The sequence below is a fragment of the Xenopus laevis genome, chromosome 1L (genome assembly GCF_017654675.1).
Source record: "Xenopus laevis strain J_2021 chromosome 1L, Xenopus_laevis_v10.1, whole genome shotgun sequence".
NCBI classification, from domain to species: Eukaryota; Metazoa; Chordata; class Amphibia; order Anura; family Pipidae; genus Xenopus; species Xenopus laevis.
This window is the reverse complement of record NC_054371.1, coordinates 101,186,394-101,202,817: the sequence shown is the minus strand read 5'-3', so window position 1 is coordinate 101,202,817 and position 16,424 is coordinate 101,186,394. Positions and strand designations below refer to the sequence as shown.

General features: G+C 39.3%; 1 protein-coding gene across 1 annotated transcript; it reads left to right on the top strand.

The window, feature by feature from the left end:
• Positions 1-1,105: 1,105 nt before the first annotated feature.
• On the top strand, positions 1,106-6,896 carry mydgf.L (myeloid-derived growth factor L homeolog). Its single transcript, XM_018254048.2, has 6 exons — positions 1,106-1,427; positions 1,937-1,987; positions 2,750-2,811; positions 3,398-3,479; positions 3,568-3,640; positions 6,695-6,896. Exons 1-6 carry the CDS (start codon positions 1,299-1,301, stop codon positions 6,772-6,774), a joined length of 477 nt encoding a protein of 158 aa, XP_018109537.1. The 5' UTR covers positions 1,106-1,298; the 3' UTR covers positions 6,775-6,896.
• The last annotated feature ends 9,528 nt before the right edge of the window (positions 6,897-16,424 follow it).

Here is a 16,424-nt window from a genome sequence, read left to right as displayed (position 1 = left end):
ATTGAACCCCTGGGTAATAGTGACCATAATGTTATATCATTTAATGTATGGTGCAAAAAACAAATATACACTGGGTAACAAAAAACATGAATTTCCGAAAAGCTAATTTTAGTGCCTTGAGTGCTGCCCTTCGGGGATTGGGGCATTACGTTTTCAGCTAAAAACACTGAACAGAAATGGTTCTCATTTAAAATGATATTAAATCATTACTCTTCTAAATGTATTCCCTTAAAGGATACTGTCATGGGAAAACATATTTTTTTCAAAACGCATCAGTTAATACTACTTCAGCAGATTTCTGCACTGAAATCCAATTCTCAAAAGATCAAACAGATTTTTATATATTAAATTTTGAAATCTGACATGGGGCTAGACATTGTCAGTTTCCCAGCCACTTGTCCCCCCTGTCCCCCCACCCCTGATTATATGCCAGTAAATTTGACATCTGTGGTGGCCAAATTATTTGAAGGCTTGTTAATCGATCACATTCAAAATTTTGTCTTACTGAATGACATTATGAGTAGCAATCAGCATGGGTTTATGAAGGATAGGTCATGTCTGACCGGGACTGGGGGCTGCTATAAGGTCCCATAGAAAGTCACTATTTAGTGGGCTGGTGGGGGCTGTTTGGGCCTCTGTGTGGGCTGATTGGGCCTCTGTGTACCTGAAATGCCAGGGCCTATTTTAATTCTCAGTCCGGACCTGAAGGTAAGTAAGATGCTGGGGGGAGGGGCGGCGACGGCGCGCGCTCCACAGGGATTCAAATGCACATTGATCTCCTCTCACCCCATGGACATTCAGAGGCACAGTAACCCCTCCTCCCCCAACTCCACAGAGATTCAGAGGCAAAGTTAACCTCCTACTCCACAGAAATTCAGAGGCACAGTGACGGTGACCCCCCAACTCCACATCGATTCAGGAGAGGCACGGCGATGCCCCCCCCCCCAACTCGACGGAGATTGAGGCACGGTGATCCACCCAACCCCAACTCCGCATGAGCATTCAGAACAATGAACACCCTTCGTACGAACATCCAGAGACACAGTGAACTAATACCCCAAAACCTAAGGTAGAAGTAGAGGTTTCAAGCTGTACCAACAATACATTACAAGTTGGCAACCCCGGGGATTAAGCTGCATTAATTAAGCATCCATTAATGCTTTCGCATATTTGAATTTAGCACTCAATAATAGCTAATCCGCAATGGAGCGGTCACATGGTAAAAATCACATGATCGTGAAGTCACGTAGCCGCTACCATTTTGGGATTTGCTGACGTTTCCTCTCAGCTTTTAAAAAATGGCAGCCTACGGAGTCATCTCTACGTTTGTATTGATTTTGACTTTGTGCGGCGCTCAGGAGAAATCGAGCACAGAAGAGTTTGACGTGAGGCCGGGAGGCCTTCAGCACAGCTTCACTAGTAAATTGGTTAGATATTTTTAATGCGAGAAAACCGCAGACTTATTAGTAATAAAACCGTATTGGGATTTTAGTGTAGCTGTGGGAGTTATGAGAGAATAGTGAAGGTGTGCCGATGTGTTTGTGTTAGATAAATAGGTTAGTGGCTATCTACTAACATTTCCAGTGGCTATTGGCTTTACATTAATGTGCTCAGCGGTGTAGTTCAGAAACAACTACTGAAGATTTGTTTAAATCATAATAAAAAAAAATCCCACCTTTCTAAAAGCCAGCTGAAGTGGTACAACATTCTGTAGCTGAAGGTATACTGACAGTTTCATTTCTGCAAAACCTCAGGCATGCCAGAGGTTCTATGTCTCTATCATAAAGTAATTGGTTAGCACTTTAAAAATGATAATGTGTTATACTGTTTTTTCAGCTAAAAATAGTGCAAGTTTTACTACATTCAAAAGTGTAATGCCTTACTTGTGTTATGTGTACTATTATTTACACTTGTATTGTGATTCAATGTTAACTAGGATGACTACTCCTGCACTTTCACATATGCGTCTCAGGGAGGTACAAATGAGGTAAGTTTTCAAGGTAATGGACTGTTGCAATTGCATTAAAATATAAGTAATGTGATATTTTTTGCTTGATTTGAAAAAATACTAGTAGTAGCTGGTGGCACTCACCACTTAGGGGCAGATTCATCAAAATGTGTGGGTGATTTATCATCAATGCTCTATTCATTCCTGTGGGGTTTTTAGAACAATATTTATAAATTGGTGAGTTTTTTTCACCCATTAATAAATACAATTTTGAAAAATCACATAGGAATGAATAGAACGGGTGAGTTTCTATTTATTACACTCTGAACTCACATTTTGATTAATCTGCACCTTAGTATGCACTGTAGTATGACATCTTGTGGATGGGCAAGTGGCAGCCCAGTGAAACCTGTGAGGACAAAGCCCACATTAGTCACCTATATCTTACTGTAATATTTATAGGAAAATGCATTAGAACACCAGCTACCATTCATTTGTAACACAAACAGCGGCCAGAAAGAATCCGGGTGATTTTGCACATAGGAAATAATATATGTTTAACCCAAACTTAAATTATTTACATTTTTATTTGTCTTCTGCTATCTGATGAAGATAACTTTATAATTACCATTCCCTTATTTTGTTAGTTAGTGATCTGTGAGCAAAGGCTTCATAATAGGCTTATACGGCTCACAAAAGAAATGTTAACAAGAACAAAGTAATGTTATGGACTGTGAGAAAAGCGTGAAAGACATTAGAACTGATATATGTTTGTGTCTGATCTCCATTTGTTTTATACAGAAATGGCATATGAGTGTAGGTCTGAGTGACGATAATCAACATTTTTCCTGTTCTATATGGAGGTAAGATGTCTGAGAATTCTTATTTTTTATTAAGGAGTAGTTCACCCCCTACTCTCTTATTCATCTTCAGTCTATCATTGAAACCACTGTTTGGTTGAACTAATATCTAAATAATTTAAAATACCTAAACACTGAAGAACAATGTCTACATCATACTAAAAATTAAAGGAGCACTACTGGGTCAGCTTGCGATATAATTTGGGTCACAGAAAATATTCATAGGAAGGGCCAGTAGCACCAGAAATAAAAAATTAAAAAAATCCTTTGTTTACATATAAACACATTTTTTGTAACAATAATCATACAGTTTTTCATTCAGTAGGTGTGCCACAAATAACATTCTCAATTAGTAGCTTCCCCCTCCGTACAACTTTGTACTCATGCTGTTTTTATAAATCTACAATAAAGACAGTTTTCTGGAGTATGACTTGTCCCCTGGTCTTTGTGTACCAGACAACTGATAATGCCACAGCCCAGCATTTGTGACAACCTTTGATTGCAGTTTCCAGTTGAAGTAATAGTTGTTTATCTACACAATCACATACATATTTTTTTTCTCCTCTACATTATTTTATTTATGTTTCAGGCCTCAGGGAAAATCGTATTTGTTCTTTACAGAATTCAAAGCAGAAATCACTGGAGGGAAAATAGAATTTAGTGAAGCCTATGTAAGTCTCAGATGTACTGTCCTCTCAATACTGTTCTGTAATACATTGTGACTTCCTGTGTTAAGTTAAAGAAATGTGTTTCTGTCAGTCTCAGACATCTTCTGGTGGCGGCAGTGATGTAAAGCTGAAGAGGTCAGAATATGATGTTACTGATAATGTTGGTGAGTAGAAGACTCCGTATTATGTCATAGAGTTATATGTTCCTCAGAAATCCTTGCCACATATTAACTTTTAGGTATGGGATATATTTTCAAGAAAGCCTACAACCTGGGGTTTTATCAAAGTATCAGTTGTGCCTGAAAACTGAAAGTATTCTACTAAACTAATGCACCCCCTGTGATAAAAAGGTTTTTAGGGTAGCGGTTTGTGCAACTAGAGTTACGTACACGCCGCTTGGTTTAGAGTGCTGTGTTATGCTAATTTATAATTAAATTTACTTTGGAGTGCTGTGTCACAGTGATTTACTACCACCTATCTAGCACAGGTTTTGATACACTTTATAGGTCATGACCGTAACATGGTGTGTATTGGTTTTAAGTTTATTTTAACTTGTGTGCTCTATTTGTATGGTTATACAATGTATAATAAAGATTGCCGTTTATACCATATTATTCTCTGTGGTGTGGTTCTGACCTGATGAGGATGTTGGGAGTCTATTTATAGTATAGAGTCCTCCTGTGAACCCCCACCCTATAGTTTACTGCTATTCATTTTTTGACTTCTTTACTAAGGAAGATTTATTCCGGGTGACTGCTGTGTGAGTGGTTTATGGCTATATTGTTTAAACTTTTTTTGATTGAGACTTTAGTTCCCCTTTAAAATGAGAAGTTTCAGATAATTGATTGATGAGAATGACGTTGTATTATCCCAAAACCCACTATTCAGAAACCTCAGAATTACAGACAGGCGATCTCCCATTATCTAAATCATTCCATATTATCCAAAAATGATTTCCTTTTTCTCTGTATAAAAAAACAGAAATACAAAATTCATATACTCCTGCATTGAAATAAAAACTTTATTATGACATATTAAAATCCATTAGACCCCACCAAAAAAAAACAGGTATTTGATTAAGTGTTGGGTAAGCATGTCACAATAAATTCAGCTTTTTAATTTAAATGCATAAGAATATGAATTGTATTTCTGTATTTGCCTCTTTTGGCCACTAGAGTTTTCTCATGCATTGAGATACAGAGAGATACAGAGAGATACAGAGAGATACAGAGAGATACAGAGAGATACAGAGAGATACAGAGAGATACAGAGAGATACAGAGAGATACAGAGAGATACAGAGAGATACAGAGAGATACAGAGAGATACAGAGAGATACAGAGAGATACAGAGAGATACAGAGAGATACAGAGATACAATAAGTGTGCTGATCAGCTGTCACACAAGTGACATGGTTATACATACAGCATTGTCAAGAAGCAGTAAGGCAGGTAAAATGAGCTTTCTCTGTGAGATCCTTCAACCCTTGATAGATTTTTTGTACAGACAAATAATCCAAAAAATGGCAAGCAATAGACGTACCAAAAACATGGAATCTTCTGGCAGTGAAAGGTTTGAAGGATCTCGCCAAGAAAGCTCATGTATAGGTGTTGTATCCACTGCCTTCTGTGCCCTTGCTACCTTGCAGTTAAGAAGATTCAGGCAACAGTCAATTGACTTTTATTTAATAAGTAACAAAATACTAGAGCTTCAAGTACATTGAACCTTCTCTTGTAATAGCTGTCTTCATAGAGGCTGTGTATAGAAGATATAGATAGAAAAATTATATATATTTTGGGCTCTCTTTTGTACACAATCCGGTGCATTCAAACTCATTCACATACCAAACTACACACCCTGTCAATCAATAAATATCATCCTGATGATCCATAAAAACCTTTATATGGCACTGTTGAACAAATAATTTAAAGGTGTCATATAGGTAACTGTTGTATAGAAAATGACTCCCTTCATACCACTGTTACTATAGTCTGACCAAAATCTGTTCTAACATCTTTTACATATACGATCTTTCTTTCCAACTCAAAATCCATTTGTTGCTTAGTGTATTGTTAGCACCTTTAGGCTAAGGGCACACACAATGGCGCAGCCTCAGCTTCTCTCCAGTGTCTTTTCCTCCCCAGTTCATAGTCATTTATGATCTGCAAGTAGGGTTGCCAGCCGGTAAATCACCTGCTAGGACCCGGGGCTGGTATTAAAAAAAACTGAACACCTGTTCATTTGTTCCACTGATGTAGCTCAAGGATTGCCACAGAAACATTGCCACCTAAATAATTGTTTGCTGATTTAGATGGCAAATATTGGAATTGAAACCAAACAGGCAGGAAACTTTTATGTGCAATTGTGCTCATTTAAGTGTGCAACGGTGCTCATTTTACTGCATCAGCTGCAAATGACACCTTACCCACTTAAGGTTGAAGTGACACTGGAACTATGTTTTTTTACATTGGGAGTAAAAACCAATAGCATTTGTGTCCAAAATTGCACACTGCACATGCAGTAAATGAACCCAAATAGTTTTAGCCAAATATAAAACTTTTACCGGGCGCCATCATTTTCTGCTAGTATATTGGAATTTTTTGTTTAGTTTTTCACTTGACCTACTTCATTCTTCCTTTTGGATTATTCCAAAACCCCCCAAGCCTTGCCATTGGTTCTTAAAGGGCACCTATAATCCAAAAATTATTTTCCCCCCTACTGAAGTTCCAGGCTAATACAGTCCACACTTCAGTTGGGGGAAACAAATTTTTTTTAAAAAAGACCGAATGAGAGGGAGCTCCAGGTGCAGGTTACCATGTTCAGTGACGCACATGTGCAAATCTCCCAACTCACTTTTTATGCATGTGTATGACATCACACATCTTATATAGTGAGCAACAACTGGGATGCTATTCTTATTTGCACGGAGCTCCTTAGCGCTTGGGGTAGGGTTTTTTTTTTTTGTTGAAAAACAATTGTTTTCCCCGCCCAGAGTACAGGTATAGAATCTATTCTATATAGTATGATTGAGACCAATCTCAGTTTGGATCAAGTACATGGTACTGTTTTATTAGTACAGAGAAAAAGGAAATAATTTTTAAAAATATGGATTATTTGATTAAAAAGTCAATAGGAGATGTATTTTTCTATATAGTCTGAGGATTTGTAATCCTGTGTTTTACTCATAATTTTTGTTTTATAATCCCTCCTTCTTTTCAGTATCTCACAGACCTGGTTCCTTCTCATCTGCACTCTGCAAGCTTGTCGTTGTGGCACGTTCTGAGCATGATGAATTGTGAGAAAAAGTGAAATGCAAAATACTGCAAGTGTGAAGTCAGCAGTTCAATGCATTCCGTATTGCCCCAGTGGGGAAGTTATATAGTGGACATTTTACATTCTAATAATAAAATGAACTAAATAACCTTGCTGTAAAAGACTGATTATTGCCAGATGTATTTTCATTAGGTGCTATGCCACATCTGATGTACTTTCTACTAGTAAAACAATATATATACAGTCCAGTGAGTATCCGCACTCCAAGGCAAACACTATTGCGACCTATATAGCCAGGTTGCGGCCTATATAGCCGGGGTGCCGTTGATGACGGCTCCAGGTGAGCCGAAACGCGTTGATACACCATGCACCAATAAACAACCTTTTTGATACACACTGGATGGCGCCTGCTGTGAGTGCTTTCATGGACTGGAATATACACACACACATACACACACACCATCGTAGGATTTACGCACACCATTACTGAAAACTGAGCCGAGTGCTACTCACAAAAATGTAGTCAAATGCAGTTCTTGGATGCGTGACTGCATATCAGGAGCCTTTAGACAAAAAGTTATTTTGTTAAAAATAAAAACTTTTATCTTTTATTAGAACATTTTAAAAACTGGCCGTTTCTGTCTCCATCTAAGACTTTTGTCAAGACCATAACAGTTGTTAAAATGAGCATATTAAATAGAAAAAGTATGGAAGCACTCACCCAATCATAAATAGCAAGGAAAGTCACGTGAGCAGAGAATGGATACCACCCCCAAAGACCCAGGTGATCTTAAACACCATAAAAAACAAGAAAAGAAAATCCCTGTGGCAAAAAAGGGAAAACAAAAAAAAAAAACAATAAATGAAATAAGTTGAGAAAGATGTGACCCAAGACAATACAATGTATAAAAAACATATGATGCAGATAACAAGGGCAACATGAGAAAATCACTTGTTACTTATTAAAATAAACATGTAGCAATCTCGTATCAATGTGACTGAAACTGTCGAGCAAAAAGCTACATAAGTTACAATAGTGAAAATGTAGCATATACAGAGGGGAGATTATTGTTGGTTTAAAAAGCAAGTTAAGGGGCAATTTTCATTCAGTCCGTGAGGGGCCAGAGTGTTCAGTTTTTTTATCCAAAAAACTTCCCTCTGGAGCAACAATTTGGAACGATAACCCCCTCGCCTAAGTGGTGGGATGTGGTCGATTGCAATATATTTAAAGGTTGGGAGCCTATGCCCATGTTCAAGATAATGTTTAGCCATCAGCTTGGTCATCCTACCATCCCTGAAAGTCGTGCTTATAGCTGACTGATGCCCATCCATCCGTAGTCTAAGGGTCTGGTCAGTTTTGCCCACATAAGAAAGCCCACACGGGCACGTGATCAGATATAGCCCATGACTAGTATTACAATTAATGTGCAGTCTGATTACAAACCTCAAACCCGTTTGTGGATGTAAAAAAGATTGTCCTGGTGTCATGTGTCGACAAGAAATACAATTCGTACATCTGAAACACCCAGGTTTAGGGCCTGTTAGCCAGGACTGTTTAGCACTAGTGTAACAATTCACCGGGTCATTTTTCACTAGTAAATCACGTAGATTGGTGCCACATCGATAACAAATCATTGGGAGATCCTGAATAACCCTAGTCAGATCCATATCCGCTTGTATAATATTCCATTGTTTTGATGAATCTGCCCATATCTTTGGTACAAGAATTGTATTTTGTGGAAAACACTAAACCTGAATGACTAGCATTGGGCATGGTTAACCCCTGATGGCGATTTCGTGCTTTATCTAAAGCCACACCCAGAACACTATCCGAATACCCACATTCTTTAAAGCGGTCCCACATATCAGAAATATGATGGTCACATACTGATTGAATAGAATTATTTCTCGGTACAAAATTGGGAAATTGGTAGAGACATTTTCATAGGACATGGATGGCAACTGGCAAAATGAAGAAGTATATTTTTATCAGTCTGTTTACGAAACATAGAATAATCAAGAGTCACCCCTTACAGACAGAGTGACATCTATGACCAAATCATCGATATATGACGAAAAAAGAAAAGTCTATCTCCAAATTTTGGTAAAATGTGCTCCTGTTCATACTGATGCATGAACAGGTTGGCATAAGCAGGCGCCATGGCAGCACCCATAGCCGTCCCAGAGGTCTGTAAATAATAACTGTTTTTAAAACGAAAATAATTCAGAGTCAATGTCAACTCAAGCAAACTTTATACAAATGGAATTGGAGGGCCAGTATAGTGGTCAAATTCTTCAAGTGATCGTCGGACTGCTGCAATCGTAGTAGTGTGAGGGATGATGGTATAAAAACTAGCCAGCATGCATGGTTCTCCCTGGGTTAATCATAATTATTTAATGCAGTCTAGCAAATGAGGGGTATCCTTCAAAAATGTCGGTGTATTGCGAACCACTGGCTGTTACACTAGTTACACTATTGTTACACTAGTGCTTAATAGTCCTGGCTAACAGGCCCAAAACCTGGGTGTTTCAGATGTCCTAATTGTATTTCTTGTCGACACATGACACCAGGACAATCTTTTTTTACATCCACAAACGGGTAAGAGGTTTGTGATCAGACAGCACATTAATTGTAATACTAGTCATGTGATATATCTGATCACGTGCCCCTGTGGGCTTTCTTATGTGGGCAAAACTGACCAGACCCTTAGACTACGGATGGATGGGCATCGGTCAGCTATAAGCACGACTTTCAGGGATGGTAGGACGACCAAGCCGGTGGCTAAACATTATCTTGAACATGGGCATAGGCTCCCAACCTTTTAATATATTGCAATCGACCACATCCCACGACTTAGGCGAGGGGGTGATCGTTCCAAATTGTTGCTCCAGAGGGAAGTTTTTTGGATAAAAAAACTGAACACTCTGGCCCGTGACTCACGGACTGAATGAAAATTGCCCCTTAACTTGCTTTTTAAACCAACGATAATCTCCCCTCTGTATATGTTTCATTTTCACTATTGTTACTTACGTAGCTTTTTGCTCTTGACAGTTTCAGTCACATTGATACGAGATTGCTACATGTTTATTTTAATAAGTAACAAGTGATTTTCTCATATTGCCCTTGTTATCTGCATCATATGTTTTTATACATTGTATTGTCTTGGGTCACATCTTTCTCAACTTATCTCATTTATTGTTTTTTTTTTTGTTTCCCCTTTTTGCCGCAGGGATTTTCCTTTCTTGTTATTTATGGTGTTTAAGATCACCTGGGTCTTTGGGGTTGGTATCCATTCTCTGCTCACGTGACTTTCCTTGCTATTCGTGATTGGGTGAGTGCTTCCATACTTTTTCTATTTAATATGCTCATTTTAACAACTGTTATGGTCTTGACAAAGGTCTTAGATGGAGACTGAAACGTTGGCCAATTTTTAAAATTTTCTAATAAAAGTTTTTATTTTTAACAAAATATCTTTTTGTCTAAAGGCCTCCTAATGTGCACTCACGCATCCAAGAACTGTATATATATATATATACATATATATATAATGTTTCGGTTCCACACAGGAACCTTTGTCAAGGAAACCTTGACAAAGGTTCCTGTGTGGAGCTGAAACATTGGATAAATAAACCTTTTCTTTTTTTTGTTTGCTTTTTGTCGAAAATCCTGTGAGTGCCATCATTTGTATCCTGCATTTACACTTCAAGCTTGAGCACCCAGGTAGTGATTTGTTTTAGGGTGTGCGCTCATACCCACCAGTCTCTCTCTCTCTCTCTCTCTCTCTATAACCTTGTATTCAAAAAAAAACAGCACTCCCATGTATAAAATTCTTAATTATTTATTCCGTTGTACCATTATCCAACGTTTCGGTCCTTGTTAGGACCTTTCTCAAGGATCAAGAAAATTTTATAAATGGGAATGCCGGTTTTTTGAATATAAGGGTTTTATATATATTGTAAGCTGCGGGATCCACAACAGACACTTTTCTTCTTTTTAAAGGCAGTTTATTTACACACAGGGGTGAACATTTTAGGATACAAAACAAATCATAAAAATAAATCCTGCCCACTGGGCGCTACCTTCACACATGAAGCGTTCCCTTACTAAACTGGGCCCCTTGTGGACTACCAGTAAGTAAACACATAAGTTGGGGGTCACCCATGTACTCACTGTTCTCCTGGGGGATTGCTCAGCCTCCTGGCTTTCCTCAGTCAGTCAGACAGACCCTCTGTCACTTGGTCTCCTCTCTCTGCACCTTGCAGTAGCAAATGGCACCCCCAGTCCCTCTGGGAGTTCCTCACGCAGGCAGGTGTCCTTCCTGCTGTGTACTGCTCTGAGAGACCTCCCTAACAGCCTCACTAGAACTAAATACCTTTCCACAGGACAGCCTTCCTGTGGAATGTGAGCGCCAATCTGTGAGCTGGACTTCTGGATTGGAGTACCTGGCTTGCCTGTTGTTTCCAGAATACTCCAGCTTCCACGACCTGGCCACCAAAGCCTTTAAACAGAGAACACATTCTCCGTCTATTAACACCCATCTTGGTGCCTACCTCTCCCACTATGGAGATCTTAAAGGGAAAACACACCTTTTCCCACATTGTTTTGGTCTATATTTAACCTGCCTAACTGCAAGCACAAGTCACATGACTGGGGGCAGCTAGGAAATTGACAATATGTCTAGCCCCATGTCAGATTTCAAAATTGAATATAAAAAAATCTGTTTGCTCTTTTGAGAAATGGATTCCAGTACAGAACTCTGCTGGAGCAGCACTATTAACTGATTCATTTTGAAAAAATTTTTTTCCCCATGACAGTATCCCAAGAATTCCACATCTTCACAGCTATCATTTATTTAGACCTCCTTTCTTCTAATCGGAATTGGTGCACACCTGCTGACAAAATAAGCATTAGAAAGGTTATTGTATGATCCTCATACAGTTATCATATCACCTCTTAATCTCCTTCTCTGGCGTGAAAAACCACAACTTAGGCAGTCTTTCTCCATATCAGATATTTTATATACCATTTGCCTAGTGCAGTTCCATTTAGGGTATAATTCATAAACACTGAATCTGTACTTAACACATCTGCAATACTTTTTTGCCTAGTTTTGTGCAATAAATAACAAATCAAGAAATAAATAGATATTTAGACATCTAAAAAATATACTCAAATATGGCTAAGTGAAAATTTACAGAACAGAACACAAATATTCTTAGCAGTATACACAAACCGGTTACATTGTATAATTAACCAAAATGTACATATCTCATTTATATTTTGTTTTCCTATTTAAATCCTTTTTACTAGGATATTGGATACAAAACTTTTAGCACATTCTAAACTGCACACATAAAGAGAAGTTCTTCCCTCAACATTTTTTTTTTAAATTAATCACTGAAATTGAATACAGAAAAACTGAACTGGGATAATATTTGACAAAAGGCATTGAGGGGAAATGTTGGTTCCAATTGAACAGCATTAGCAAGAAGCAGTAAGGCAGGTAAAACAAGCTTTCTCGTGAGATGTGCATCCTTCAACCCTTTCACTGCCAGAAGATACCATGTTTTTGGTATGTCTATTTCTTGACATTTTTTTGATGATTCATCCGTACAAAATCTCTCCAGTTCAGTTAAATTTGATGGCTGCTGAGCACGGACAGCCTGCTTCAAATCATCCCATGGATTTTCGATGATATTCAAGTCGGGGGACTGTGACGGCCATTCCATAATATTGTACTTCTCCCTCTGCATTATTGCCTTTGTAGATTTTGAAGTGTGTTTAGGGTCATTGTCCTGTTGGAATATCCAATCCCTGCGTAACTTTGTGACTGGCGCTTGAACATTATCCTGAAGGATTTGTTGATATTGGCTTGAATTCATCCAAACCTCTACTTTCAAAATTGAATATAAAAAAATCTGTTTGCTCTTTTGAGAAATGGATTCCAGTACAGAACTCTGCTGGAGCAGCACTATTAACTGATTCATTTTGAAAAAATTTTTTTCCCCATGACAGTATCCCAAGAATTCCACATCTTCACAGCTATCATTTATTTAGACCTCCTTTCTTCTAATCGGAATTGGTGCACACCTGCTGACAAAATAAGCATTAGAAAGGTTATTGTATGATCCTCATACAGTTATCATATCACCTCTTAATCTCCTTCTCCGGCGTGAAAAACCACAACTTAGGCAGTCTTTCTCCATATCAGATATTTTATATACCATTTGCCTAGTGCAGTTCCATTTAGGGCAGTGATCCCCAACCAGTAGCTCGTGAGCAACATGTTGCTCTCCAACCCCTTGGATGTTGCTCTCAGGGTCCTCAAAGCAGGTGCTAACTTTTGAATTCCAAGCGTGAAAGCAAGTTTTAATTAAATAAAAACTAAGTATAGTGCCAAGTAGAGCCTCCTGTAGGCTGCCAGTCTACATAGGGGCTACCAAATAGCCAATCACAGCCCTTATTTGGCATTCCAAGGGACTTTTTCATGTTTGTGTTGCTCCCCAACTATTTTTATATTTGAATGTGGCTCAAGGGTAAAAAAGGTTGGGGACCCCTGATTAAGGGTATAATTCATAAACACTGAATCTGTACTTAACACATCTGCAATACTTTTTTGCCTAGTTTTGTGCAATAAATAACAAATCAAGAAATAAATAGATATTTAGACATCTAAAAAATATACTCAAATATGGCTAAGTGAAAATTTACAGAACAGAACACAAATATTCTTAGCAGTATACACAAACCGGTTACATTGTATAATTAACCAAAATGTACATATCTCATTTATATTTTGTTTTCCTATTTAAATCCTTTTTACTAGGATATTGGATACAAAACTTTTAGCACATTCTAAACTGCACACATAAAGAGAAGTTCTTCCCTCAACATTTTTTTTTTAAATTAATCACTGAAATTGAATACAGAAAAACTGAACTGGGATAATATTTGACAAAAGGCATTGAGGGGAAATGTTGGTTCCAATTGAACAGCATTAGCAAGAAGCAGTAAGGCAGGTAAAACAAGCTTTCTCGTGAGATGTGCATCCTTCAACCCTTTCACTGCCAGAAGATACCATGTTTTTGGTATGTCTATTTCTTGACATTTTTTTGATGATTCATCCGTACAAAATCTCTCCAGTTCAGTTAAATTTGATGGCTGCTGAGCACGGACAGCCTGCTTCAAATCATCCCATGGATTTTCGATGATATTCAAGTCGGGGGACTGTGACGGCCATTCCATAATATTGTACTTCTCCCTCTGCATTATTGCCTTTGTAGATTTTGAAGTGTGTTTAGGGTCATTGTCCTGTTGGAATATCCAATCCCTGCGTAACTTTGTGACTGGCGCTTGAACATTATCCTGAAGGATTTGTTGATATTGGCTTGAATTCATCCAAACCTCTACTTTAACAAGGGCCCCAGTCCCTGAACTAGCCACACAGCTCCACAGCATGATGGAACCTCTACCAAATTTGACAGCAGGTAGCAAGTGTTTTTCTTGGAATGCAGAGTTCTTCTTTCACCATGCAAAGCGCTTTTTGTTATGACCAAATAAAAAATTTTTTGTCTCATCAATCCAAAGCACTTTGTTCCAAAATTACTGTGGCTTCTCTAAATAAACTTTTTAATACAACAAGCAACTCTGTTTGTGGTGTGAGTGCAGAAAGGGCTTCTTTCTTATCACCCTGCTATGTACAGATACACCATCTGCAGCAAGATGTTCTTGCAGGTCTTTAGAGGTGATCTTTGGGTTGTCTGTAACCATTCTCACAATCCTCTGCATATGCCGCTCCTGTATTTTTCTTGGCCTGCCAGACCTGGGTTTTACAGCAACTGTGCCTGTGGCCTTCTATTTCCTTATTACATTCCTTACAGTTTGAAACTGACAGTTTAAATTCCCCTAAACCATGATACTGAACAATCTTTGTTTTCAGATCTTGTGAGAGTTGTTTTGAGGATCCCATGTTGTAACTCTTCAAAGGAGAGTCAAACAGAAGCACAACTTGCAATTGGCCTCCTTAAATACCTTTTCGCATGATTTGGACACACCTGCCTATGAAGTTCAAGGCTTAACAAGCTAATCAAACCAATTTGGTGTTGTCAGTAATCTGTATTGAGCAGTTACATGCATTCAAACTAGCAAAATTACAAGGGTACAGACATTTTTGCACAACCAGTTTTTCACATTTGATTTAATTCCATATAACTGAATACTGCTTCACTAAAAATCTTTGTTCAGAAAACACCCCAGTACGTTCCTGGAAGATGAAAGACATACCAGTGTTATATTTTTATGCAGGCTGAGATGGGTTCCCAAACTTTTTCATATGACTGTATATCCGAAACATATATTATGAGTGAAAATAGAAAGTATAAGTCTCCTGAATGCGTCATTCCAAATATGTATAGTTTTATAGTGTCAGGACTGCCAGACGTACCCGACCCAGAAGTATCCGACGGCGCTGTTGACATTCCCGGCGGTCACAGTGAAGATCCAAGATGGCGGCGCCCATGCTGAACACATGGCTGCAGCGTCGCTGTATGATGATGTCATCTCTGGTGCCGGGATCTCATCATAAAAGGGCGCCCAAAACACTGTGACGGTGCCCAAGAATAGGATTTGCTGCCATTAATCCTGGGTTCCTGTTTGTGTTTCCTGTATCCTGATTCCTGCTCCTGCCTTGGTTTTGACCCCCTGCCTGGACTCTTGTTATTTGATCCTGATCTGCCTGCCATTGAACTCTTGCCTGGACTTTGACCTTGATTCTGCTTAACCCTTTGGATACCGCGACCTTGCTCCCTCAAGAGGGCTTCCTCCTTGATCCAGACTACCTCCCTGGAGGGAGCTCCCGGCTCCCTGACATTATTCTTGGGCCATGGATCCCACTGAGGAAGCTCAGCCAGATTTTGTCAGGGCCTTTCGAGGTCTGCATACTCGCATGGAGGCGTACGAAGCTCGGCAAAATTATGTTGGACGCACGCTGGAGGCGATTTTGGAAAAGTTATCTATGCTGACGCCGACTACTCCAACGCCGACAACGCCCACGCTAGTTGCTGCCGACATGGCTACACAGTCCTCCACTTCTGGTCCACGTATTCCTGCACCGCCTCTCTACAGTGGCGACCCTCAAGCCTGTCGTGGTTTTGTGAATCAGTGCCAGATTCGGTTCGCCCTGCAACCTGCAGAATTTAACTCTGAGCGAGCAAAGGTTGGTTTCGTGATCACTCGTCTGGCAGGGAAAGCGCTCGAATGGGCATCTCCGCACTGGGAGAAGGAGTCTCCTTTAATTGATGATTCCAAAGCCTTCCTTCAAGAATTCCGGACTGTGTTCGATGCTCCCGGTCGGGTGGCGACCGCTGCTTCTCGTCTGTTCCAGATCCGCCAAGGAAATCGCAGTGTTGCAGAATATGCCATTGAATTCCGTACTCTCGCTGCAGAGACTTGTTGGAACAATGATGCCTATCATGCTGCCTTCTACAATGGTCTCTCTATCCGCCTCAAAGATGACCTGGTCTCTCGTGAATTACCCACGCAGGTTGAAGACCTCATTGCTTTGTCTGTCAAGGTGGACACCCGTCAGAGAGAACATCAAGCTGATAGGGACCGAGTCAAGAAATTTCAACCCATGTTGGCTCCTCGCTTTCAAAGACCTCTATTACCTCCTACCCC